The 27081-nt window shown below is 39.5% G+C and overlaps 1 protein-coding gene across 2 annotated transcripts in view; it reads left to right on the forward strand.

Moving 5' to 3' along the window:
• Positions 1-4086: 4086 nt before the first annotated feature.
• GAREM1 (GRB2 associated regulator of MAPK1 subtype 1) overlaps positions 4087-27081 on the forward strand; it is a 188142-nt gene continuing 165147 nt past the window's right edge. For both annotated transcript variants that reach the window (XM_081078636.1, XM_081078637.1), the window contains exon 1: positions 4087-4605. In XM_081078636.1, coding sequence (XP_080934762.1) covers positions 4485-4605 — 121 coding nt within the window. In that variant the 5' untranslated portion in view covers positions 4087-4484. The remainder of the gene's footprint in view (positions 4606-27081) is intronic.

The following is a 27081-nucleotide window of genomic DNA, read 5'->3' on the forward strand; positions in this document are numbered from 1 at the left end:
CAGTTTTAACAAGTGTAACCAACAGTCTAGAGGTATATCTCCAGTTCAGTGACAAAAGTGCAGATCTTGAGTTCAATGAAATTCAAATTTTCAAATGAATGAAAAGAATTGGGAGCCAGTCTAATAGTAAACATTGTTATATGGGATTGGGACCTTAAAAATCTTGAAAATTTCTAGACTTCATGAACATTAATAGTTTACAATCAAGAGGTGCAGTGACCTACGAAATAATAGAGTGAGAGGATGAGTTAGCCCATTGTTAATTCAACAAACATTAATCGAGCACTTTCCATGTGCCAGGCATGGTAACAGGAGCCAGAGAAACAAAGGTGAATAAAATACACTTTTGGTGGCCACAGTTAATTGCTGTCTAGTACGGAAAGCTAACATAAGAACAGATAACAAATCATAGTACAATTAGTACAATTAAAAGGGGGAGGCCAGGTGTAATGGTGACACAGGAAAAGGAGTGTTCAGCTAAGGATACATTCCCTAAAGATACACAACACTTCAAGAAAGGCAAGCAGTGGGAGCTGAAATAGGAGCTTCACAGGAAAAGAAAGGCAGAAGGACATTCGAAGCCGAGAGAACCACCTCTTGAGGGGCAAGAGTGAGCAGGCATGTTTGGGCAACTACAAGAAGGTACTACTACTAGATTCTAGGGTGTAGAATAAAAATGAAGTTGGGGAGGCAGACCCAGCCACATAAAGAAAGAACCTTTTATGCAGAAGGCTTCGTACTTTATTCCACATATAATGAGTATACAGATACTGTGTGAAGTTTTAGCCATAGCGTGACTTTTTAAGTTAATTCTGGCAACAGCGTGGAAATTAACTGAAAAGAAAAAGAGCTTAGAGACCTAGAAAACAACTGGGACTGTGTACTTTGACATCACACTTGACCACTAGCACATTATGTGACCCAGGGCACTCTGCAATGAGGAAACCCAACATGTAATATTTTTATCTTGCAAAGCTGATAATGAAGAGAATTAACACGTTCTGTACGTAGAAACAGTAGTTTCACAGTTAGGAAGCGGTGACATCTGAGTCCTATAGTATCATAAGCCTGATTCACCCTTGGGCTTATCAACATTATTAGATCAGCCTATGAAGGGTCATCATGGGCACTCCCAGGGTCTGCTGGGTAGCAGGGCTGGATTACTGTGGAACAAGTTAACCTTCCATGGACTCTAGGTTTGGGGAGTGAGGTCTCACAGCTAGGAGCCGGCACCTGGGTTTCCCATTTGAGGACTGTTCCTCTCTACCCCTTGCCTGATATAACTATTCTTGCAAAATCTAATGATTATCTCACAGCTACATTTGTCTCTTCATCTTTTCACTAAATTTTGCCCCTTAAAGCCAATACTTCTTTTAATAATAGCAAATTCTTCCAAAGCACCTTCTATGTATCAGGCACTATTCTAAGTGCTCAACATATATCAAATGATTTGATTCTCTTATCAACCCTATGAGATGAGAACTATGACTGTGTTTAGTTCAGGCTGCTATAACAGAACACCATAGAATAGGTGGCTTATAAGCAACAGATATTTAGTTTTCACAGTTCTAGAGGCTGGGAAGTCCAAGATCAAGGTAGATTCCGTATCTGGTGAGAGCCCACTTCCTAGTTCATAGACCTAATCAGTTCCCTAAGGCCCCACCTCTAAATGACATTACATTAGGGAGTAGGATTCAACATAAGAATTAAGGGCAGAGGGAGGTGGAAAGGGGAGGAGGGGGGAAGGATGGCAAAAAAAAAATACAGTCCCTAGCAATTGTCCTCATTTTTCAGAGGAAGAAATAGCAAGTTGGCCAAGATTCGAAATTGAAGCAGAGCTACCAAACAAACTCAAGCCATCTGGCTCTGGAGTAAATATTTTTAAATCATCATAATATGCTGCCATTCACAAATCTCAATTTATAAAGGTACGCAGTAGGAACAAGGATCAGTACATCGAATCTTGCTTTACAGAAAACTTTAGTTGAATGCTCCTTTTTCATGAACTGCAAAATCCTACAAGTTTTGCCCTTGGATCCAGTTGTTATGCTTTCATATACATGGTATGCATTGGTCTAACAATCTTGAGAAATGTTTGGAAGTATAGTTTAGCCAAACTAAAAAATCACTGTTCTTTTTTTTGTTTTGTTTTTTACAGTTTAACCAAACCCTAACAATTAAGATCTTTCTGTAAGAATTCCACCAGAACGTGAGACTTAAATAAAAATTTGTAGCCCATTAAAATTTCTTCCCTTTAATATTCAAGTTTGAAATGAAATATTTTCTGCAAGGTCAGCAATAAGAGCAAATTTAATGTACTTCCTTCATTGATAAAAAAAAATGTTCGTTGAATCAATCTTTTTATTTTTATCTTGTCTTTAGGTCATAAGTCACCAATATTTTTGTGAGAGAACTACTTCTATTCCCCGAAGCTTTTAAAGATATAAACAGTAGCAGCAAGTTATTTTTTAAAAATCAATTTACCTTATAAGGTTTTAGGATCTACTTTCTGATTGAAGGACCCCTGACCCTGCCCATTCTTAAATGTTTCCTATATTGTTTTTGGAGTCTGAGCTTTATTTTAAAGAAACGATGAATCATTTAGATAGAAAAAGTATTAGCTGGCACTAAGCTCCTTATGGTTTTTAAAATTCTTTTCTAGATGAGTAAATCTCAGAACTTTATAGACCTATGATTCTAAATAAAATATATACTAAAATATTTCTCCATTTTTTTCAAGATTTTTTTCAAAACATTCACGTGAATGATACAGAAGTGAAAACTTTCAGCAAAAGAATTTTGTGAAAATTATCTCCAATGCTTCCAAGTGAGAGGACAAGAAACATGGGTGTAGAAGATTCTCCGTGTTTTCCTTCTATTGCTAATGAAGTGGTTCATTCATTGGCATAGACCTAAGTCAGCCCACTAAAAGGTAGGTAGCAGGGTGCTTTCAAATCCCCTGGGTGGGGGTGGGGAGAGCAGGTGTTTTTTCTGCCTTATCAAGCATTGAACACTGAATACATGTTGAAAAACAGGAAGACGTGATACGCAACAATTTCACCTGGCAGACACCTCTGCCAGTATAAAATAATGATTAAAAAAAGTTAGCACACAAAAGTAAGGTTGTGCCTAAGGAAACGGAAATCGCACAGCCACCTTTGCATTCTGAGCTCTGCTAAGATTGAGGGAAAGAGAACGATTTATCCTGGAAATCAAGCCGTGGATTTGAATCCCAGTATGGCCATCCACAAATTGTGTAATCTTACCAAACTACCTAATGGCTTGGGACGCGTATGTAGAAAACGAGAAGTATCCCAACCTTTCAGGTTGGAAGAGAACTGAGTGAAAGAAGCACGTGAAAACAGCTGGCCTTCGCTGGTTTCCGGTAACCTAGTTTGCCCTTTTCCTTGGCATATCTATGGCAGTTGGTGTGGGCTCATCCTCCGCGGTCTCCAGCAGCTGGTTCACACAGTAGGTACCAAACAGGACAATCACCATCATTCCTCATCCTTCTTGGAGGAACTTCGACCTTTTTCATTCTGCCTGGCAGCCCAAATCTAGACTGGTAGGGTTAACTTCCAGCTCCGTTTGTTGAGTCGTAGGGTCGGGGAGAAACGCCAAGGAGTGTTCCACGCCTGCCTTTCCAACCTCCCAAGAGGTGAACACCCAATGGTGTCTTTGGTGCCTGGTATTACCCAGCGCCGGGGCCAGGATGGGCGGGAGGAGGGGAGGATGCCCGACACCAGGACTAAGCAAGGTTCCAAAGCTCGCCCCGCTCCTCCTGGGCTCGGGGAAGGGCCCCGGGCAAGGCAGGAAGGAGTCTGGGCGCGCCGTGCACCGGCGAGGCTGCAGGGCGCCCGAGCGGCCGGACGGGGGAGCGAGAGCTAAAGCTTACGGAGCGCGCCGGGCCCAGGCGCCCGCGGCCGCGGCCGGGAAGCCGACGCCGAGCCGAGCCCGCGCGGCCGCGGGGGGCGGAGGCGGAGCGGGAGGCGGAGCGGGCGGCGCGGGGTGGCGGGGGCGGAGGCGTTGCCTCCCGGAGCCGCGCAGGCGTTGCTCGCACCTTGCTGATTAGTCGGTGCTGGGAGCGCTGCTATGGCGCTTCTCAGACCCGCGGCTCCTCCTCACACGCTCGAGGCGGAGGGAAGGAGGGGTAAGAGGAGGAGGAGGCGAGCCGGCGGCCGCCGCAGCTGCAGACCCGGGGCCAGAGGAGGAGGCGGAGCGGGAGTCGCCGCAGCCAGCCCGGCCGCCGCCAGTCCTCTCGGGGCTTGAGCGCGCGCGGGGCGCCGCAGCCATGCCCCGCAGCGGCAGCTGAGCCCGGCGCGGGCCCCCTCCCTCTGCGCCGCCTCCGCCGCCGCGCCCCCGGGCTGCCCGCCGCCAAAGTGCCCGGCGCCTCCCGCGCGTCCCAGACCTCGAGCGCGAGCCGCGGCGGCCGCCGGAGCGCGGGTGGTGCCGGCGGGAGCGCGGGGCAGGAGGAGGCGGGGAAGATGGACCCGGCGCCCTCGCTGGGCTGCAGCCTCAAGGATGTGAAGTGGAGCTCGGTGGCCGTTCCGCTTGACCTGCTGGTCAGCACCTACCGGCTGCCCCAGATCGCGCGTCTGGACAGCGGTGAGTCCGGGCGCGGACCGCAGTGTGGGTGCCCGGGAGGGTGGGACCGGGTGGGGAGTGGGCTGCGCGCCCCCCAGCACTGGAGTTGGCCGGAGCGGCTGCCGCAGCCCTGGCGCGGCGCTCTCAACTCCCCCCCGGCAGCAGCTAGAGATGTGGAAATCAGAGCCCTTGCCGTATAATTAAAAAAGACGTCTTAAAAAAAAAAAAAACCAACATAGGGGAAACCTCTGCAGATCCTAATCTTGGAGGCGAGCTGTCCCTCCCACCCGCCTGCAGGAATTACTCAACCTGGGAAACCCTGAAGAGTTATCTTAGGCAACTTTCTTACAAAATAATTGTGCTTTGGGTGGCATCTAACACCACCCCCCGCACCCCCTCAAGAAGCAGCAAATTTAAGAGGAAAAGCTCCTGGTGACTGATGAAAGGGATCACATTTCTCAGAGACCTTTTATTACAGCTTGTCTGTTTTGTTTACTCGAACTGAAAGTAATTTAGGGCTGTGTGTAGAAAATGTTTTTAGCAGAAGTGATGGTATGCTTCAGGTTAATTAGTAGCTTAGCGCGTTTCCATCCTGGAAAAAATTTAAGTCACCAAAACCTATATTGACTTAGAACCTGAGCTCAGAACTAAGAAATACTTGTAGGTACTTCGTGAAACTGACCACCAGAAACTAACCAAACGTCCCCCAGCTGTTTGCTCTGCAGTGTGACATCTGCAAACAAGTAGATTGATCTGCGGTACTATCACGCAAGCAGACACCTTTCAGTTTGAGAGTTGTGACATGTAAGGTGGTAATTTAGGTGTGTTTTGTCTTCTCGTGTTTTCACAATAACTTCAGTTGATTTTGGTTTCATATGATTTCCGACTGTTTGCAGAAAGAAGCTTGCTTTTAGGGCTACTGGAAGCACCTGGGCCCAGGCTGGCAGGCAGGCAGGCAGGCAGGCAGGCAGGCAGGCAGATAGAGCTATTGGTCAGGCAGGCCAAGTCAGAAGAGCACTGAGCAGAAAGATGTCATTTCAAGTCACAAGGACTTACTTGGGTTACTTCTGTTCTAGAGTACAAGAGTGTGTAACATGAGATGAATAAATGTCCAAAGGCATTTTTATTCTGTTTCTTATCTGTGAGGTTAGATTAGCCCTTCAAAATACTGATGTGAAAAGTAAATGCAGGAATGTTCATGAAAGCTAGAAAACAATCTTGGCATGCTTGTTAGTCTTGTTTGGGTGGTGGTGGTAGTGGTGGGTATTGGGAATAAACTAGGAGTTTTAAAACTAGTTATGAAGTGCAGATGAATCCAGGAAAAGATAGGTGGTGTTTTGAGGCATTTCTGCTTAGAGTGAGGGTGGGAAAATGTTTTGTGCTTTAAATATGCGTCTGCTGATCTGAATCTGGGGGTATGTATTCGTGTGTATTCAGAGTGTTTCATTTCCTTTTTCACTGTGTAAAATTGTGTATATTGAAAGGCTATGAGTCCTCACCTTTGCCGACCTCTCATCTCTGCACCCTCCACCAAAACTTCTTAGCTAGGCAGAGCATTGGTGGCATAAAAGTCACTTAAAAGCTTCATTAAACTGAAAGTTTAAAGAGGCTGAATATCAGTTGCAGACATAACTTTCAGCTTTGTTACCCACTTTCCTATCCCTGCCATTCATAAAAAGGATCTGAATCAGCAGTGTGCTCATCCCACACTTCTTTTTAAAATTAGGACGTGGGTAGCAAGTCTTAACACTGTGTCCTTTCAAGCTGTGGAATGGATTTTGATCACTATGTGTAATTCCAATTCTTTATTGTAACTTTTCTCTTATTACCACTTGAAAACCACAGTGGCACACACCGATTTGGAATCATAGCCAAATACTGCTTTAAACCTTGCTTCTGTCACTTAACAATCCCGTTGTATTTAAACACATTTTTTTAAATATCCAATGGCATGGCTATACCATGTATTATAGTCCTCTATGGTGATCATCAAGCTGCTTTATTTTTTACTATTATAAGTTGTGATATGATAAACACTCTTGTACATAAATTGGTTAGTTTGAATATATTCCCGCCTTGCTGAATAAGCATGTGTATTCTTTATAAGTCCTTGATACATACACATTGTCAAATTGATTTGTTTGGAGACTAAAGGTGGTACTCATTTATACTAATATGAGAATTGTGGGAGTATCATTCTCCCCACAGCCTTACAGTATTAAATATCTTAAAAACAAACACAAACAAAAAACTTGGCTAGTTTGATGGAGGGAAGTATTAGATTACCAGTTAAATTTGGATAGATGTTAAAAGAGTGGATCATAGATTTCACAGTTATTTTTAAACGTGTTTCACAGCAATGCTTATGTCATGCTAAGGACATGCTGCCATACATATATAAATGCTGTATGTGAAACCTCAGGTTTCATGCAGCCCTCATCCTGTGTTTGTCCTTTTGCTAGTTTTAGTACTGCAGGTACATTTTACACACGCACACCCTATACTTAGACATGAAAGGTAGTCATTTTCCAAATCACTTGTTTTAAAAGAGACTAGAAAGAAATTGAAAAACATGCCACTAGTTGACATTTTTCCAAGAGAAAACTATAGGCTAATTTTAAGTAATCATTAAAGAACAGTAAACATCTAATTTCATAACTGTTGGTTATTGAATGTCTACTGTGTGTGGGCACATTTCTACATGCTTGGTGTATATTGCCTCAAATCCTCAGCAACCCTGTTCTAAGAACTTTGAGAACTGAGATTCAGAGAAATTGAATGGCATCCTTGGTAAATGGTGGCGTGGGATTTCCAGCTGGCTTTCCAACTCTAAAGACAAACCTTTTATCTCAAAGTGTACTACCTCCTCAGACTAAATGGGAGTAGGTTTAGAGTAGGTCTAACATCTGCTCTAAATAGCCCCACTGTCTCTCTGAGAGCCTGAGGACCGGAAAGTCAATATTTTTAAAACAGCGGAGACACCGAATTAAGTGCTGGCCTCATCCATCATATGTAGACAACTTTCTACTTCCCAAAGGAGTGGCTGAAAAGAGGTAAGGGGCAGCAGGATGATGCCTCAGTGCATTTGCCATACTCAGAATACTAACTACACAGTAAGTTAACAACTCTCCAATTCGTTGCATTGTTCCTGTCACTGGTGAAATGCCAGTTAGATAGATGCCTTCAACATTACTACCTCCCCCATTGATGAAATTTGTCATCTTCTGATAAGATAAATACAAAATTGATCTTTTGTAGGTATTGCCTCATGAATCCTTCTGGAGAACTCAAGGAAAAGTACTCTAGCAATTTTTAGGAGTGAGATATGTCTCAGCCAAAGTTGAACCCCAGTCCGCGATGCAATTACGATCAGATATTTAAACTGATCTCCAGTCTTAGAAAATGTTTGCGGTAGAACCAGGTTCAACAAATGTCTTTCTGACCAAGGAGAGGATGGAGAGACTGCTGATCCCCACCGGTCTCCAACCCCTTGTCACTCAAAATGGGGCAGGTGGGAAATTGTTCATTCTATGTCTCTTCAGTGTTTCGTCTTGGAAAATCTGAAGGTTTCATCTGGAGCAGTGAGTGTTCTTCCAACTCTTTTGTTCCTGTTGCTCCTAAAAGATTCTGTAAAACTCTGTACTGTCAGCTAATTCCTAAAAGTTTTCATCCTAAATTTAAATAATTGCAAGGATGTAATTTTTCAGCATATTATAAATATTGACCTTGTAAGTGAAATTGTTATATCTATAAAAAAACTCTAATAGTATCTACATTTGATTCTCAGTACAATTCATTTTTAAAAACACATGAGTAAGTTCTTCAGCAGTTAAAAATTTTACACCTTTCCTTTGTCTCCTTAAATTTATATTTCCATTTTCCTTCCCCCCTACAGAATTCTATCCCAATGCAATATATTTTTATGTTTAAAAGTGTCTAATCGATCACTGTGGCATACTTTCTGTAACAACAACAAAAAATGTATATAAATTGAAACCCAGTATTTTTTATTTTTGACCAAAAGGCTCTGGTATTTAAATATTTCAGTTTGTTTTAAAACAAAGAACTGGAAATTACCTGACTTACAAGAGGAGTTGTTACCCAAATCCTGGAGACTTTCGCTGTTCCACATTAGCATTTTTATTTGTTCCTTTGTTTGTCACCCTGAGCTCTTTACCTCCTGGCAGTTTAGGAAGATCTGGGGAAGGTTATGCAAATGAATGACTTTTGTTAAGTGGGTGAAGAGTTGTTGTGAACCGGAGATGTGGAAGGCCAGATTCCATTCACGGTGGGATGGAGTCCCTCCAGATAGATTGATTTTTAGACAACACTTGGAAGTTAGGGATCTGGAAATTGCTTCCCTTACAGGTATGATCGTGAACTCCTTGAGACATGTTGGCTTTACTCCAGACATGTACCCCACTTCCAAGAATGCTAGTCTGGAGTAGTGAAAGATGAGTTTTTGGTCCTGTTTGCTAAAAGGAAAAGAAGACCGAGGCTGTGTGGACTAACGGAGAGAGAAAAAAGAAGATGGTAGGAGTTGGAGGCTGCTGTTTGGATAGATCAGCAAGGATCTCTCCTTTCTAGCTGCGTGGAGGAGTCAGAGCTGATCCTAAGCCCCAGCTGTGTTGGGACTGGGAGATCTTTGGTCCTTGGGTTTTGTGCTGTGGTACTTTACCTTTACCATTTAAGTGCCTGGAGGTCTGAAGGAGCGGAAGCATGGACACTCAGACCAAAGAGAGGCTCCGAGTGGCTGCAGATGTCAAAGGTGTTTCTAGATCCATGTTTTATCTTGGAAATTAATGTAAGTTCTCAAAATCTACTCCATGACTGATGTTATTTTATATATATGTTTTTTTTCTAAAGTAACGCAGTGTAAATCTTGCTCCAGGAAGATGTGCTGTGCTTGTGTGTGTCATTTCCCCTGACAGTCTGTACTGTAAGAGGGTACCCAGTTCTCTTATTCCCTTTGATTTGTGGTTTTCTCTTGCAGAAGAAACGGACAAGCATTATACTTGCCCATGTATTTCATAGTTATTCATTAATTGTTTATGCAGCCGGCTGATATTTCAGCCCCTACTATGTGTCAAACTCTGTTATAGGTATTGGGACTACAGCACTGAACAAATAAGACAAAACCTCTGTCCTCATGGAGCTTACATTCTTATGTAGCTTCCTACTATGAAAATTAAATGCAATAACGTGTGAAATTCATGTGCATTGCAAAACAATATACACATATAAGACTGGTACAGTGAAGGCGCAGACGTACTGCCGGGGGTGGAGTGGGCTTCACAGTATATCATTTAGGGAACAAAAGTCAACTGATAATAGATTTTATTACTATCCTATAGATAAAGAAACTGAGGGAAATGCTGTGACTTTAATCTATTTCTTTGTGAGTAGTCCAGGTTATTAATCTAGTAATCCACAGGTTATAAAAAGGTGGTGTAAGGTCTTTATCAGGGAGAAATTGTTAGGAATTAACTCACCCAAGATTAAGGAAGAAGTTGAAAGGAACTTTTAACTTAATCCTGAATCACATGTGGGTCTGACTAAATGCTACCAAGACACTTGAATCTATTTTTAGCCTGTACTCATTGCTACTGTTACTGAGTCTATGTGAACACCTATACTTACATAACTGTTAGCAGAAAGGAAGTACTTAGTACAATGTTTAACACTTTGCGCTGGGTGATGAAGAAAGTCTCTTGAATATTCTTTTAGATACCATATACTTTTACTTTCCTCTAGTTATCACATGCTCTAACTGGCCATGCCTAAAAATTCCAACAAAAAATAATAATAATAATAGGAGAGGACCTTGCAGAGGAGAGAAGACACTGATAAACATTTAGACCCACCAGACAAAATTTGGACATAGCTCTTTCAATGCGTTTGCTTTTCAAGTAAGATGACTGTTTCGAAAGTCTTAAATGAGTATCCACATGGCCAGTAAAAATTTTAAGACGCTTGATTCATCTGTAAAACGAAAACTGGTTTGACCATTGTGATGGACTGTGTCATAGTTTAAAGGGAGAGAGTATTTTGGTCTCTTTTGCTCATTGGGCCTCCTTATTGAAATAGCAAGTTCTAGTAGACCAGCTTATAAAGTCATTTATTTTGGTTTGAGATTCCTGAGGTATCTGTCTTTTCACTTACTGAGCTACAGTTCTAGGAAAACTCATAAACTGCTTTCTCATCTTCAGCAGGACTATTAATCTTAAGAACACCAGCTATTATATGCAACTTGAAAAATAACTTTTATTCCTGGTTTATGTACTATTTTGTCATATTTGACAAAGTATACAATAACTGCTAAGATATTTTATTATGTAGGATGCACTTGATTTAATAAATGAATGAGCTAATCTCAGTATTAAAAATTTAAAGTCCAAAATCTCTATATTACTAAAGCTATCTATGACCTCTGCAAGTCTGAAATAGAATTTCGTCTTTGTTTCAGTTGAGATCGTCATTATATTCTTAAATATGTAAATTGGAACTGAGATGGTAGATCCTAAAATTAGCAATAGGAAAAATAGAGACTACGCAGTGGACCGTCATGATGAAATAATGATTCTTAGGGTCATTAGTTACCAAGTTTAAATTTTTTTCTATAAATTACAACTCAGTTTTGGATTTTTTTTCTTCTTGCTAGTTTTTTTTCATTCGGAAATTAAGATGCCTCCTTTACATATGACATGTAACTATGTCATTGAATTTTTAATCTTATATGGACGAGAATGCTGTAAGTCTTTGGAACTAGTCAACTCTTACCACAATAAAGAAAAGGCCTGATTGGATAGTCAGCTAACTGTTTATCCATTGTCCTTATCTTCTCAGGGTACCAGGGATTTTACTTCTAAGCAAAGCAAGCCACTTGGTTTAAATAGTGTCACAAAACTACAACTGCCAATTTGGTACAGTTGTCATCTTCCTAGAATAGCCCCAAGATTGACTTGAAACCATAGTGTCTTAATCCCAGACAGTGAGTTTCCTTTTATGCCACTGCAGGAGTATTACATAGTGGTAAAAGGAGGATGGTACAATGTTCCCGAGCCCTTTTCCAGTTTTGTGGATGAATTACTTTATAATTATAGGGCAAGTCACTAATTAATTCTGCTAATTCGTAAACTTAAAGTATTTAAATACCTCTTGGGCTTTGATGGCTTAATAAATACCTAATTACTGAATTTAAAATGCAATATGAAATCTTACAATTATGAAAATATTTGTTATTCAGGTTAATATTTAACATCTACAGTAAGTTATGATTAGGCCTGGTTGTAGCTTGGAAGGCGGAGTAATTGTGAGCGGTGTTTATGTATGTATCCCTGGGAAAATTTAAAATAAGTTATGTACTCAGTAGAGAAACTTTTCCTTGGTTAGATGTTTTTTGTTTTTTAAAGAGGACAGTTTTCTCAATGTCAGACTTTAAGATGTTAGAAATGACCATTTGCTCTTGAATAACTAGTTCACGCTGACAATATTTTCCTTCTAGCAGGGAACTAGATTCAAATATCAAAAGTAACCAGAAAAGGGTAAATGTTTACTTTTCTGCTTTTAAACATATCTGTTACCTTGTAGGGAATTAGGAAGCACTGGTTATAACAGATTCTGTCATCCTTCCAGAAAGAGGTTAAGGAAATGCCTGGGGAAGCCCACTTGAATAACTCCAGGGCACCCATCTGTTCAGATGCTGTATTCCAGGATTGATATTCACTTTGAATTGCCTCTCTCTTCCTTTAGCAGCAACGGAAAGGAAAGGATGATTGGAATGAAAGAACTGACATCTACTCCATTGTCATTCCTGGTCATCAATAGCTTATGTGCCAAGACCTTCCATTTTAATCTGTTTCAGGTTAACATTTAAAATAATGCAAGATCCATTTTTTTACCTTGGACTACTGACCCACAAAATCAAACAAGCGCCACACCCAAGTTAAAAACAATTTAGAGATGTCTAAAGAGACAGATAGCGCTCTAGAAGGTTCAGAATACCTACTTAAAAATAAGTAAGTAACATAAAGCTTTATGCAGATATTCTGCTGTTATTTTTTTCCTGTTTATTTTTGTCCCATCTTTTTTGTCAGTTAAGAGGAAGGGAGCCACTGAGTCGAGAGGACTAGAAGAAATAATCCCGAGCTCATCATGGCCAGGTACATCAGTGAAGGTTAATTTCAGTGGTGCATAACAAGACACACACAAAAATGTAGTGGCTTATACAACATGAGATTTCTTTTCTTCTTCATACAAAAGAAATCTGGAGACTAGGCCGAGATTGATATGGCAGATCCACAGAATCAAGGACCCGGGTTCATCTTATGGTCCTTAATGGCTGCTGGAGCTCTAGCTATCATGTCTGCGTCCCAGGCAGCAGGAACGGCAAGAAGATTGGTCTTACCACCGGTTCTACACTGCGCTTCGCTTACATCTCACAAGTCAGGACTTATATCTTCCTATAGGGCAGAGAAGCAAGGAACTGAAGTCTTTGAATTGGGTGCAGTGCCCGGGGCTCTGGCTGCAGGAGAAGAGAGCATTGGATATTCAGAGCCACCTACCTGGCAGCCTCTGCCACTCAGAATTTTGCTTTGATGCTTTTTCTTCCCTTTTTCTTCCTACTCAAAACGTACTACAGTAGCCATATATTGGGCCCTAACTCCTTGACATCTCTTTGTTTGGGTTCTTCCTCCAGCTAAGATAGTATGAACTTCTGCCCCGACTTCCTTTGTTCTCTTCATCCTTGAGCATGAGGTAAAACCTTGAAGTGGTTCTATTTAAGAGGCCCTTTATTAGAGGTGAAAGTACTTTCTAAGTAAGCCATGAAAAGTTGTGTAATTGTAGGAATCATTGTGACAAGGCACTCTTCACGTTCTTTTTTTGGCTTGCGTGCTTTTATATAACTTGTTATATAACCACTGTTAACATGCATAACATGTAAATAGAGACTGTATCTAAAACGATAGGCATGTAAAAGTGCTTTTTAAATTTTGTATTAGATCATGAGCGTTTTCCTTTATTATTAATATTCTTTGAAAATATGAGTGAATGGGATTCTATTATTACCAATAAAACATTGTTTACTTGACTGTTTTCCAGTTGTTACAGACGTTTGGTTTTTGTTGAGTGTCATGTTTTTGAGGTTATTTTTGTACTTAAATTTGTCAGTTTTACATCATTTCGTCATTTTGAGTTCCTGGAAATGGGGTTATTAGTCACAATTTATTCTTTTTAGATTGTTACTATGTATTGCTAAATTGTATCCAGGAAAGTTTGTACCATTAGCAATGAATGAGTAAGCCCACCACGTTGTCCTTCATTGAATATCACAGGTGTTTCTCAGTCTTTGCTAATTTAGACAGTTTAAAAATTGGCGCCTTTTGTAATTTTTATTTCTTGGATTAGTAGTAGAATAGCATCAATAATTTTATCTTATTTCTTTTGTGAATTTTCTGAACGCTTTGTTCAATTTTTTGGTAGAGTTTTTCAAAACTCTAATAAAAATAAAATTCTAGGGTCCTTTATTGGGGTTTAACTGCAGGATAATTATAAACAATCTCCAAATTTCATGTGGGTTTAATTGCTTGTTAAACATATTTTGCTTCAGTTGATATTCATAAGTAGGTATTACATCTGTTTCTGAAATTGAATAATTGTGATTAAACTACTTTTCTGTATCAACCAGAATATAGGATTTAAGTGTTATGTTCACTGTTGCATTGTGGCCATTCCTCTGAAAGAAAGAATCCCCTTCCATTGTACAATAAAATAATTTCATGAAAGTCTTGGTAAAACCATATTGTGTATTCACAACTATAAGTGTGAATATAAGTCTTGGAAAGGTCCCCAAAAATTTATTGTTAATAAATTCCTGTGCATTGCCTGAAACTAAGCTGACAAACAAGGCTCATCACTATTTGGATTTAAAGACTTAGAATAAATTGACAAGTTTATAAAAATATTTTGGTTTTTTTTACATGTAATCCATAACGAACCCTTGAGTACTACATTTTGGGCCATTAGAGTTTCCTACATCAAAGTTCCTAGTCACTTTCGAATGAGATGAACTACAAAAACTGAAGTTCCTTGTTGATGCTTAGAATCTGAGTGCTAATGAGAGAGAATAAACAATAGAGATTCACAGGTAACTTTCAGACAGGGAGAGAAGCAAACGTAATAGTTTGATTGTCATTTCATTTCTTCTGTTGAATATCTCTATAAATGCTGACTTCAATGTAATGGCTAAGAAGAAGGGAACCAGCTTAGAGAAGAGAAGAAAGGCTCAGTTTAATTCTCTCTCTGTGTATAGTCTGTGATTGATGGGAAATAAAATATATACTTCTTTGCCAACTTGGCACCCAAGGACTAATAAATAGTATTTATCAGAGGGTTGAGGTGACAGTTCCTAAAAGTGAAGTACCAGATGGCTTTAGGATGATCTTTTAGTGCCAAAGAAGAAGCCTTAAATTAACTTTACAGTAAGTCACGTAGTTTATGAATTATGCTCGCCCTTACCCCCAGCCTTCTCTTTTTTTTCCTTGACTCACTTGGGAACATATCAATCTGAGTAGATTGTGTATAATTGAACACTGTGCAATAGATAGCATAGGAGTTTCATCCAATAAGTGGAGACTAGAGAGGAGGGAAATAGATGAACTAAAGTATAAATACCATTTATAGTCTATCCAGTTTTTTAAATTGTTACAATGAAACAAACTTTATTTCCCCTTGGCTAGCATTACTATGTTAATAATTTATTGTGAAGAATTTGAATACATAAAAATATTTAAAAACTAAAGATAATCTGAAGTCCCAACGTTCTGAGATAACCACCATCAATATTTTGGTGACTGTCCTCTCATGTGTCCATTATTCACTTTCTCGCTCAGAATTTTGTATAAAGGAGGTGTTTTTGCTACTGCATTTTTTTTTTAATTTCTCCTGTCACTTCAACCCCATTCCTCCAACCAACCCTGCCTACCCACACAATCCACTTTAATAATCCAGTGTGTATCCTTCATATTTTCTCCATTCTCATACTTCTATATTGACATTAGATATACATATAAAGACATGTACTGAAACATAATTCTGTCATTGCTTTATGAAAATGGGATTGTATTGTGCATACTTTTATATTATACATACGTTTGGCCTCTTGTTTATATCACTTAGGGAAATCTTTCTGAATCATCTGGAATAAAACAAATTCATTGCTTTTTTACAGCTACATAATATTCCATCATGTGGAAATACTCATTCTTCTGTTGATTGGTGCTCAGTTTGTTTCTAGTGATTGGCCCCTGTGAATTACACTTCACTAAACCTCCAAGTACATACTATCATTAATTTGTTCATTGTTTCTAAGAATTCTGTGGTTTCTTTCTGATGTCTTTCACTTCTCCAGCAAAGCATCTTTTATAGCATTGTCTTACTTTTTCTCTTAACCTCACCTGCAGAGACCAAAATTAAATATTTTTAGAAAAAATAGGGAAAAGTGGATCTTCTAGCCCAGAATCAAAACCCAATTCACAAAAATAGAATTGACTTAATAGATGTTGCCAAATGCTATCCAGAAAGTCTGTAACAGTTTTCCCTTCCATCATTGATATATGAGAACACTGTTTCTCCAAATCCATGTCACCACCATTAGGTAGTAGAAAGTTTTTATTTAAAACGTTGCTCTATTAATTTACATTTTCCTAACTATACGTCATTTTGTGCACTTAGACTGCTCTTCTCCAATTGGAATCATACTTTTTGCTGGTTTTCCTATTGTTGGCTTGTTCTTGCCAATTGCTAGATGCTATTTGTATATTACAGTGATATTTTTCCTTATATATAATTTATCTTATCTGTTGACTTTGATTATATTATATTTATCCATTTCAGAATTCTTAATTTTTACATGGATAGACAAATCTCTTTTTTATGTGTTTTCACTCTTGGCTAAGAAAGGTCTCCCTAACCCCTAGATTGTACATGTTGTCTTTTAGATATTCTAGGAAGGTTTAAAATTTTTTTTTAATGTAAGTCTTTAATCCACCTGGAATTAATTTTTGCATGTGATGTAAAAATTTTATTTCCTTCCAGACTATTGTGCCAGCCTATTTAGTCAAATGAATGTTTAACTACTGAATTGAACTATCTTTGTCAAATTTGTTTTGCTCTTTAAAAGTAGAAAATACACACTTCAGCTACACCTGTCTTTCAGGGAGTGCCTTGGGCTGTGATCTAAGAACACATATGGTTAATTAAATCTGAAAACAATTCTTTATTCCCCAAAGTTGTGGCTAGAGTAGTTCCTAACCTTGATTTGCTTTTCTCCCTCAATGTCTGTGGGAGGCCTGAGACTTATCTTTCTAAAGAAAATTTTAATTCGTTTTAAAGCCAGTGCTATCCTTTTGAGTCTGGGAAATGATAGTAAGTTGTTAAATGCCTTCTAGAAGCATAGTCCAGATGCTTTGGCAGTAAGTTTTCTCCAGGGAAGAATTTGTTTTAAAATGATACTTTACTAAGCTGCTGTGTGTGTGTGTGTGTGTGTGTGTGTGTGTGTGTAAGAGTGTAAGAGCCTTTCAGAATTTAAGAAGCATTTGCAAGTTGCATTCAATTTTAGACTACTTTTAATTGAAAGTGCATTTCCCCCATTATTTTTTGGATGAAGGGCACACTTTAACACACTATTCATAATGTATATGTGTGTGTCTATTGCTTAAAAATCCCCTGATGACCCACATCTGTTCATTTTTTTAAAGACTTAAATTTCTCTTACATTTTCCTTACCACACCAAAAATCTTTGATGGCATTGTCTTCTTGATTCTTTTTAATTTCACATGCAAGGATCAAAATTAAATCTTTTTAGGAAAAAACATAGGGCATTGTGAACATTGTATCTCAATGTCAAAATCCAGGCTTGTCTGCATAGAGATGAAATAAGGGTGAGAAGAGAACTCATAACATCGATTGTTCTCTGCCTCTTTTCCTACTGCATGACCTTTGTGTAAAACTTCAACAAAATCATAATCCTGCATTTTATGAGGAACTTGAGGAGGTTGGAGTCGAGTATGTGTAAAAAGTTTTATCACTTCTCTTTTGGATATTTCTTTCTAAGCCATTCGAGAGCCAGCATCCTGTCTGCTCTTTCCATTGTACATTTCACAGAACCACCAGATGTCCACCAGATGTATCAGAAATCTTGTCTGAATGACTCCGCTGCAGAGTTCTCAGGATACTCCGGCTTATCTGTAAAGTATGTGTAAGCTCCGCCCCAGTAGACAAACAGGTGCACATACTCTGTTCTTCACCTTCTGACCTTTTACCAAGTTCTGGACAAGAAAAGACGTAATAATTCCAGCAGCCAGTTTTTCCTGCTTCAGCTCAAAAGTGTCAGAGTTCTTTCCCAATCTCCTCAGATTATCTCAAGCCTAGAAGAAACCCAGTATATGAGTATATGTTTTATTTTAGGACTGACGGAATTATATTTACATGTATTAACCACATAAAAAGAAGGTGAAAAATATTCTGAGGTGGGATGAAGCCAACTCAGCATTAAAATTTTGCTGGGAGAGCATTGAGATTTGGCTATACTATTTAGTCACAAGCCATTTAATTTGTCCTGATGTGTTGTGAGAATATAATTCAAAATGGAAATGAACAATATTTCACTGGTTCTAAGGTACGCATTTTCATATCTCTGAAGTTGGGATGCATCTTATAATTAATGGCATGTCCTGGTTTAATCAGCTGTGTTTATTTTTTCTTAGTTGTAAAATAATGATTGCGTTATAAGTGATGGCATCCTGAAGTACACGAACGGTGGTGGTTCTTTGGAGTATCTTTGAGTCAGATCATTTACAGTGTGAGGGATGTAAATGATGAACGTCTAAGTTTTACCTTGTCTTGTGCACCTGAAACACACATGGGAAGCAAGGACTTTTAATGGATGTCCCAACATAGGGTGCGAGATAATCTAAACTGAAAATCAAGAAATATTCTCTGAACTATTCATCTCTGACTGAGAAAATATCAGGGTTACATATAACATTTAACAACAGATAAGGTGAGACTCCCTGTTATATACAACCATGGTATAATTTTCCCTCATCCTACATTTCCCAACTTTAAGGAATAACTTGATTTCCATGTTCCCCAGTAGACTCTGATCTCCATGAGGGCAGGGTCTATGTCTTTCACGTTTATCATTATGTTTCCAGACTGTGTCACCTTGGCAACAGGTGTTCACTAGAGCCTTGCTTAAGGACTGTTCTTTGGCATAATACACACTGACACACACACGCGCGCACACACAAACACCCACATATCCACAATGTAATGGGTTGAATGGTGGCTCCCAAAAAGATATGTCCATGTCCAAAGCGCTGGAACCTTGCTACCTAAAGAGGTCTTTGCACATAGAATTAAGTTAACAGTCCTGAAATGAGATCATTCTGGGTTATCTGAGTGGGCTCAAAGTCCAATGACAAGTGTTCCAAGAGGAGAAAGGCAAAGGGAGATTTGAGGCATACAGAAGAAGAAGAGGCAGGAAGTTGGAGGGGTACAGCCACAAGCCAAGGTTTACCTGAACCTTCTAGAAGCTGGAAGAGGAGGCAGGGATCAGAATCTCCCTTAGGACCTTCCAAGGAAGTGCGGCCCTGCTGACAGCTTGAATTTTGATTTTGGACTTTTGGCCTCCAAGTCTGGGAGAAAATAAATTTCTATTGTTTTAAGCCACTCAGTTTGTGGAAATTTATTATGGCAGCCATAGGAAAGTACTGCACACACACACACACACATGCACACACACACGCACACACACATGCACACATATGTAAACAGACACACACGTTTTGCTAACCTATAGTTAAATAAAATGCTAGATAATTTTTTTAAAGTTACAAGTTATAAATACGTAAACTTCTCTTCTGGATTTTCAAAATAGGAGAGTTTACACTAGAATCCATCAATGGGCTGATGGGTAAGTGGGATTATGGAATGTGGTTTTCACATTTAACAACTACGGATCCCATGCCTGCTATCTTACAAGCACAGTACGAGTGCTGGGAACACAAAGGTGAATCCATGTAGTCCTGATTCTCGAGGAGTCCAGAGGCCTGCCAGGTAGGTAGATTCTTAGACACTATTATTGTGTAATAAGCATGGAAATGCTTCATTCCAAAGGTCGGCTGGTATTGCCAAGAGCTCTGGAGGCAGGTTTCACGGAAAACATTAATTAACTACTGAGCTAGTCCTTGAAGAGTGCGTGGAGTTCTGGTAGGTTTTGAAGAGGGAGAATGCTATTCTGGAGAGGTTAGGAATGTACTGAACAGAGGCATCTGAGGGGAGTGTGATAGGAGATGAGGCCGCAAAGGCAAGTTGGAAGCAGAATTTGAAGAGCTGTAATATGTTGAATTTTGACTTTTATCCTATGGCTGAACTGCTGGCTCTAGCCTTTTTCCCCTTTCCAAGATGCAAATAATAGATGGTGTGAGAACAGAACAGACTGCAAAAGAATCCACTTGGTTCCCAAATTTTGATGAACTCCTATATAAAAATGAGTATATAATGACTTACAATGATATGTGTTCTAATAACATGTAAGCTACTAGTATTAGTAGCAGCCTCCGGAGGGGCTCAATGTAGACTCTTGGGACTGTGCGGTTCCATGCCCCACTAATGATAAGCCCCATCTCTCTTTCTCTCTCTCTCTCTCTCTCTCTCTCTCTCTCTCTCTCTCTCTCTCTCTCTCTCTCTCAAATCTGTTAGAATTTGAGTGTGAGTCAAGTTTTTCATAGAGAAACTTGAGTCCCTCCAGTTTTGGGTTTTTTTTTTTTTAAGAATTAATTATGTCACAAACTTTAATATTTTACCGAATCCTAGTTTGAGCAACACACTCTACAACAAGCTACAGCACCACATTACAGTGTGGAGATCAGTGTGTAGACAAACGACTCATCTTTGCTTCTGGAGTGCCTGGCGCAGGTCCTGTTTACAAAAGTGCTCCTCAAATGTTCATTAATATACGCCATGGGAAAATATTAAAGGGCTTTAAATATGGGAAAGGCCCAATCAGATTTCATTTCTAGAAGGATCGTTCTGGTGTCATTTTGGAATATCATTTACCGCAGCAAAAAATTGGAATGATAGAAGGACACATATTTGGAAGCTATAGAGTTATAATCAAGGAGAAAGATGGCCTCTAGCCAAAACTCATTAAGTGGGAATGTAGGGGAGGAGGCGGATTGGAAATATCTTCAAGGTGAGATTTCCAGGACTCCTGACGGGATATGGGATATGAGAAAGAGGGAGTTATTCAGCAGTCCTGACGTTACTGGCTTGGGTGCTAATGCCCTTATCAGAGAGAAGAACGCAGATTGGGCAGCAGATTGCAGGTGGGTGCATTAGTCAGGGTACGCTAGGTTAGGCTGCGATAACAACAATTGCAAAATGTTAGTACTGTAGAACAGCAGAAGTATATTTCTCCCTTGTGCTACCTGTTAATTACAAGTTGGCTGGAGCTCTGCTCTCCGTCACCATCCTCACTGTACGACCCAGGCCTGCAGGCCCATGCTTATGCTTTCACATTTGTGGAGCCAGGAGAGAGAATATGGCAGATCACACAATGGCCCCTTAAAGCTTCTGCCCACATGTGATGCACTTCATGTCCTTCTAACATTTCATTGTTAGTGGCAACTGCCATGGCCACACCTGACTTTGAAGAGGGTAGAGATGTGTAGTCTTTCAGGTTGCCTGGTATATGACTCCAATGATGATTGTGGTGAGAGGTCTGGGAAGGCAGTGTGTTACTTTGTGGATGGGTTGAGCATGAAACATTTAAGGGAAATTCAGTTCAGAAGAAATTGGACATCTGGCCTTGCATGTTGAGAGTGTTCAGGGCTACAGAAATAGTATTGGAAGATTTCAGTGTGATGGTCATAGAACGAGCCACAGGAGTGCATAACTTTGATCAGGAGGGAAGAGAACCTGTTCTAACGATGGTGGAAGATCAAGGTTAATAAGTTTCTGGTTACAAATATTGTAACCCCTAAGCTTGTTATAACTTTTAAATAATTTTAAGTAACTGTTGGCATAGGGGTAGAATTAATCACTTAAACGGAATTTAGCTGTTTCAGACTCCAAAATCGCTGACTTGCATTCAGTAATTGAAAAGGTGCCTTTAGATTTTTGCAGTAGGATTTCAGCCAATTTTCTGAGCCAGCCGGGAAGAGAAAGTGTTGCAAAGACTAGCTATTGTAGTTTCAATGGAAGATAAGTTATAAGTTGATTGATACTTAGATTGCTGAGTCCTCAGAAAATTACTAGAATACCTTATGAAATTTTCTGACTGGTTGTACCACAGACAAAAATATATGGGCTTAACCTTGCTGTAATGATACTCTTTTTATAGCTCCAATTACTGGCAAAAGGAAGTAGTTAATAGCACTTTCTCCTGTTGGCCGGTGTACATATATAAGGAAACATGCTTTTTCTATTCTCCATTCTCTTAAAAGGTTTTTGTGCTTTTGCCTGCCTGACACCTCCATAGGGGTCTCACTTTTTAAATTTTTCATGTAGATATATGTGAGTACCTAAAATAAATTCTCTTCTGTTTAAGATTGTATACTCATCAGGAAAATGCAAAAACAAACCTGCTTTAATGCACATCACCTTTATTTCTTGGAAGGAAATTTTGCCCAATCACAATAGTAGGGATGGCAAAAATGGCAACCTTGGTCTTCACAGTCAAGGTAAATAAGATTCATTGAACTACTTTTTGATAGTGCTATTCAGTGAATGATTAAAAATTAAAACAGAGGGAAACTACAGCTTTTACCTTCTAGACACAGACGCATGAAACTATTAAAAGTAACTGCTCTGTGTTCCCCAAAGCTATTGGTGTTACCTCCTGGATGGTCATTATAATTAACATTGACTGAGAGTTATGGTACAGGCTGTGGGACACTTAAATACATTATTTTGTTTAATTCTCACAGTAACTCTTTGACATAAAGCTACCTACAAGGAGCAGAAGCTGAGAGAAAGGGAATCCTTTGCTCAAGGTCACATAGCTGAGAAGTGGAAGTAGCCAGCAGCCAGCCAGCTCTAGAGCTCTGCCTTTAACTGCTCCCCGAGCCTGCCTCTCTCAGTTCTCGCACCCATAAGGAGTCATCCCCCCCCCACTCCTGTTGCACATTACAGAATGAGAGACTTTTTGTCCGTCATCTTTATTAAAAATTGAACCACTAATTGTCAGGGTACTAAGGAGAGGCCTGGTGGCACTAACCGAGGGAAAGAGAGCCCCGCAAACCTGTTAATAGAGAATGCGAACTACGCGTTTTCTATTTCAAATGTTTGTTCTCTTCCTCAACAAGAAAGACTCGGGGTGGAAGATGACTTATAAAAGCACAATAAAAACCATCTTTGTTTTCACTTCTTGGCATTTAAATGCTTGTGCTCTAATTGCTTTCAATGGTACGTGCATACGTATATATGATACTTCTGTACAGAAACTCATGTGTTTAGTGATGTTCTCTTACCTTGGAGTAGGACTTGGTAAACTCCAGCCTTCTTTCCAGAGAAGCTCTGCTTCTGATGTGCATCAGTCACAAAGCCCACACGTGTAGTCATATCCTTTCTCTTAACAGAGGAGTAGTGTATTTTGTGATCTCCAGGGGGTTCAGCAAATGCTACGGAATCTAAGCCAACACAGTGGAAGCCAAGATGGGATGGTACCACTGGAGGCACGATCGGGACATACAAGCTCCACCACCAACAAATGAATCCCCTCTTCCCCAAGACACATCTGTACTGGGCAATAGTTTTACATTGTGTATGTATTAGAATGACTTTAGCAGTGACTCCTGCTTCACCTTTTGGAGACCTGATGACAGCTGCGAATAGCCATGTGCATAAACAGAGTTTTTCACATGGTTTCAAAGTGTTCATTGCCCACCCCACCCCTCACCTTAATGCCAAGGACTCAGAGCCCTGAATGAGTGTGTCTGTCACTGCATAGTATGTACACACTACCTCACTGTGGGGCAAATAACCAGGCAGCAGAGTACAATCACTGATGTCATTACGGATAGAAAGCACTCCCCATCATGGTATTTTATTATTTTACCTTAAACCTTGCGTTTCATTAGGCTGGGACTTTATCATCAGTATGGGAGAACCCTGGAGTGGGGAGTAGCAGAGAAGGTTTCCCAGAGATGGAACAAGGTGCTATTCACACAAGTCTGGTTTTCCTTTACTTAAGTCTCCTCCCCCCCCGCTCCAGTCCACCCCACCAAGTAGCAATGAGTTTGCCTAACCAGAGTATGTAACCAGAGATTGGCAGATTGGCCCGTGGACCAGACCAGGCCTGCTCCCTCTTTAAGGAAATGAAGTTTTATTAGAAGACAGTCATGCTCATGTTGTCACATATTCTCTAGGGCTGCTTGGCACGTCAACAGCAGAGCTGAGTTGTTGGGACACATTGTATAGCCCACAAAGCTTAAAATTTTCACTCGGGCACTCCACAGAAAAAAGGTTGCCAACCCTTGTCTTAAGCCATCGGTTCTCACCTGGTTTTTGTTGAGAATAGTGTTGTTTATTTACATAGATGAAAGGAGAGATGTCTGGATTCTGGAAAACTAAGTAATGTGGACATAGTAGGCCACTCTTCTGAACACACTCATTTAACAGTAGTTTAATAAATGGTAACCAGCTCTTTGAAAATGGGGCAAGAGAGATCCCAAAACAAAGCACTTTAGAAATACAATATAGCGATTCTTTATTTGTGTCCTTATCTCTTTGTGGAATGGCTTAATTTTCCTCTTAGGCCAGGTTCTCCAGTGCCCTCTCAGCGTGTACTTAGTCAATACAAACTAAATTATTTAGTGTAATACTACATAGCTTAGAATCAGGAAAGCAAAACAACCTCAGTAATCACATATAATGAATTTCAATGACATTACTTCTAAATTATGTGGTCTCTTGGATTATCCACAGTACCTCCTTTCATTAATGTCACTAAGAACTAGCTATAGAAAAAAATAGCAGTATGGGAACGTGCCTGTGATGGGTAAAACAAATGGGAGGAACAAACAAGCATAAGGCCCCAGCTCTCAAGAAATTTCAATTTAATACTTTTAATACTAGCATTGTATCATTTTTTTACAACTATCCCAGTCGATTTGGGAGATTTAAGAAAGAGAAGCAATCTGTATCAATTCTAAGGTAATTATTAATCAGTTATTGCTTTTCTGTAAAACAAGTGTAGTTTTCTTTACTCAGCATTATACTTATGTGATATAAGAAAAGGTCGCATTAATGTGTCTATATTCTTAAAAAATTTACTCTTCTGTAAAACCAAGGACAATTTTTTTATAATTTGGAGAGGAGTTTGTGTCATAGTAACGGGTATGACTATGACTTAGATATTTATTTGATGAATGGTTTTATTACATAAGCTTTTGAATATGCAAAAGTAAAATTTGAAAATAGAGAAATCAGTTGAACATTTTGATATAGCTAAGTTAACTGATTAGTTACTAGAGCTATACATAGTAAATTCCAACCAGAGAAAAAGAAGTGTCTTAAGTTTGGTAATACATAATTCAGAGATTCTTTGGCTTAAAACATGGAGGAAAAATTTGTGTAGTAAATGTAAATGAATGATCAGAATCCCACTCAGAGCTTCCTTCTGAATGTAAATTAGGTGGTGACGGATGCTTTTAATCTTTGTGAAACAGTTGTGACTGCTGTTTGTGCATGCTCGTCACAGGAACAGCAGATACCGTTTTAAAAGCAGCAACGTTACGTGTGCTTAATGCTCTCTATGTATACAGTACAATCAGGGCCATTGATGGCTTGTGGCAGTTGGGCCTGCTGGGATGATATATACAGCACACGTCCCTTAATAAGATACTGCTGCCCAGTTACGACTGGGAGACTGCTTGGTAACTCTTACCAGGGCTAGGTTTTTCTGTTTTCATTCTGTACTTCGTAGAGTTTCATCTCCCCAGTGTCTTGAAAATTTAAGACACATAGTTACCTGACATACGATAGGAATTACAAGGGGATTTAAGAAAGTGTTGGTGGAAGCAATAATTATCCGCTCAAGAAACCTCATATACGTCATGTTGACAAACAGTTACAACAATATATGAAATAGAGAGCACAAGTACTATATTCGTTGCTTTCCTCCTGATTTGTTTGTTTCTGTTTTGGAAATTGTTATCCTTTTGGACCCCAGTGAGACCTGGGTCTCAACCCTAGTTGCCTCTTGACACTTTGTGTGAATTTGGGAAATTAAGGTGCTTTTCTGAACTTGTTTTCTTATATGGAGGATCCCAGTTTGCCCGGGATAGTCCTAGTTTGCACCTCTGTCCCGGCATAATTAATAACAGTGCCCTCTTTCACTCTGAAGTGGCCTGGCTTGGGCATTACCTTCTGGGGATATCCTATTTATAGGTGAAGTGGAGATAATACCTCCCTCCTCGTCTTGTTATGATGTGTGATTCTATGAAACAATGTGAAAACGAACAGTGTAATTCTTTTGGATTACAAAATAAAATTTTCGATACAGTCGATAACCTTGAATTCTATAATGGTGAGTAATTTCATTGTGTGTGTGTGTGTGTGTGTGTGTGTGTGTGTGTGTGTGTAATATATATGCATACATACATCCTATGGGGAAGTTGCTATCTGAGAAATGGAGAGACTATTTGGTAACCAGTTACTATATATTGGTAATCAACGTTCTCTGTATTTTGAAAGGAATAATTACTACTTTATGTCATCAGAAATTTTTACTGCACAGCTCTGTGTATCATTGTTTCAATGTCCCCATCTGTTATTTGAATTAACTTGAAGACTGTGGTATCCTTGTGGCAGAGAATCATTTGAGATTTAGAGCAGTTCTTTTGATGAGCAACATGCGTTTTTACCCCAGCATTGTATTTCCTGAGATCACATGGTTTTGCTACTAAACGGATAATTTATGAGAATAATTTCTATCATGCTACTATGGTCTACACTTATATTTTTTGATAGAAAAATGAATCTAGTTTAATATCACATGATTTGATCTGGGATTATTATATATGCTAATTTAATGTTTGGGACTTAGTGTAGGGATTTTAAACTGTTTTTTAGGAGGTGGAGATAATTTGTTATGCTATAGTAAGGTGACTAATTTTGCATTAGAAGCCTATAAGACAAAAAACTCAACCATATTTACACATTCAGCTTAGGCAATTTGGACTAGCAGTCTTCAGCTTCAGTCCATCAGCTTAATTTAGTCATCTTTCATTGGAAGGTTTCTGGTTTATATTCAAAGGCAAGACATTTTTAATTCATGAATTCTAAATATATGCAATAACTTTGACAAGACATGATTTATACCATTCATTTTCCTTTCCTTTCATTTTCCCCCCGCAAATAGCATGAGTGGTGCTGTGGGGGAATACACACCTCCAGTTGAGGAGCAGACTGCTGTTAAGCATCTCTGA

The sequence above is a fragment of the Rhinolophus hipposideros genome (genome assembly GCF_964194185.1).
Source record: "Rhinolophus hipposideros genome assembly, chromosome: 17".
In the NCBI taxonomy this organism is placed as follows: Eukaryota; Metazoa; Chordata; class Mammalia; order Chiroptera; family Rhinolophidae; genus Rhinolophus; species Rhinolophus hipposideros.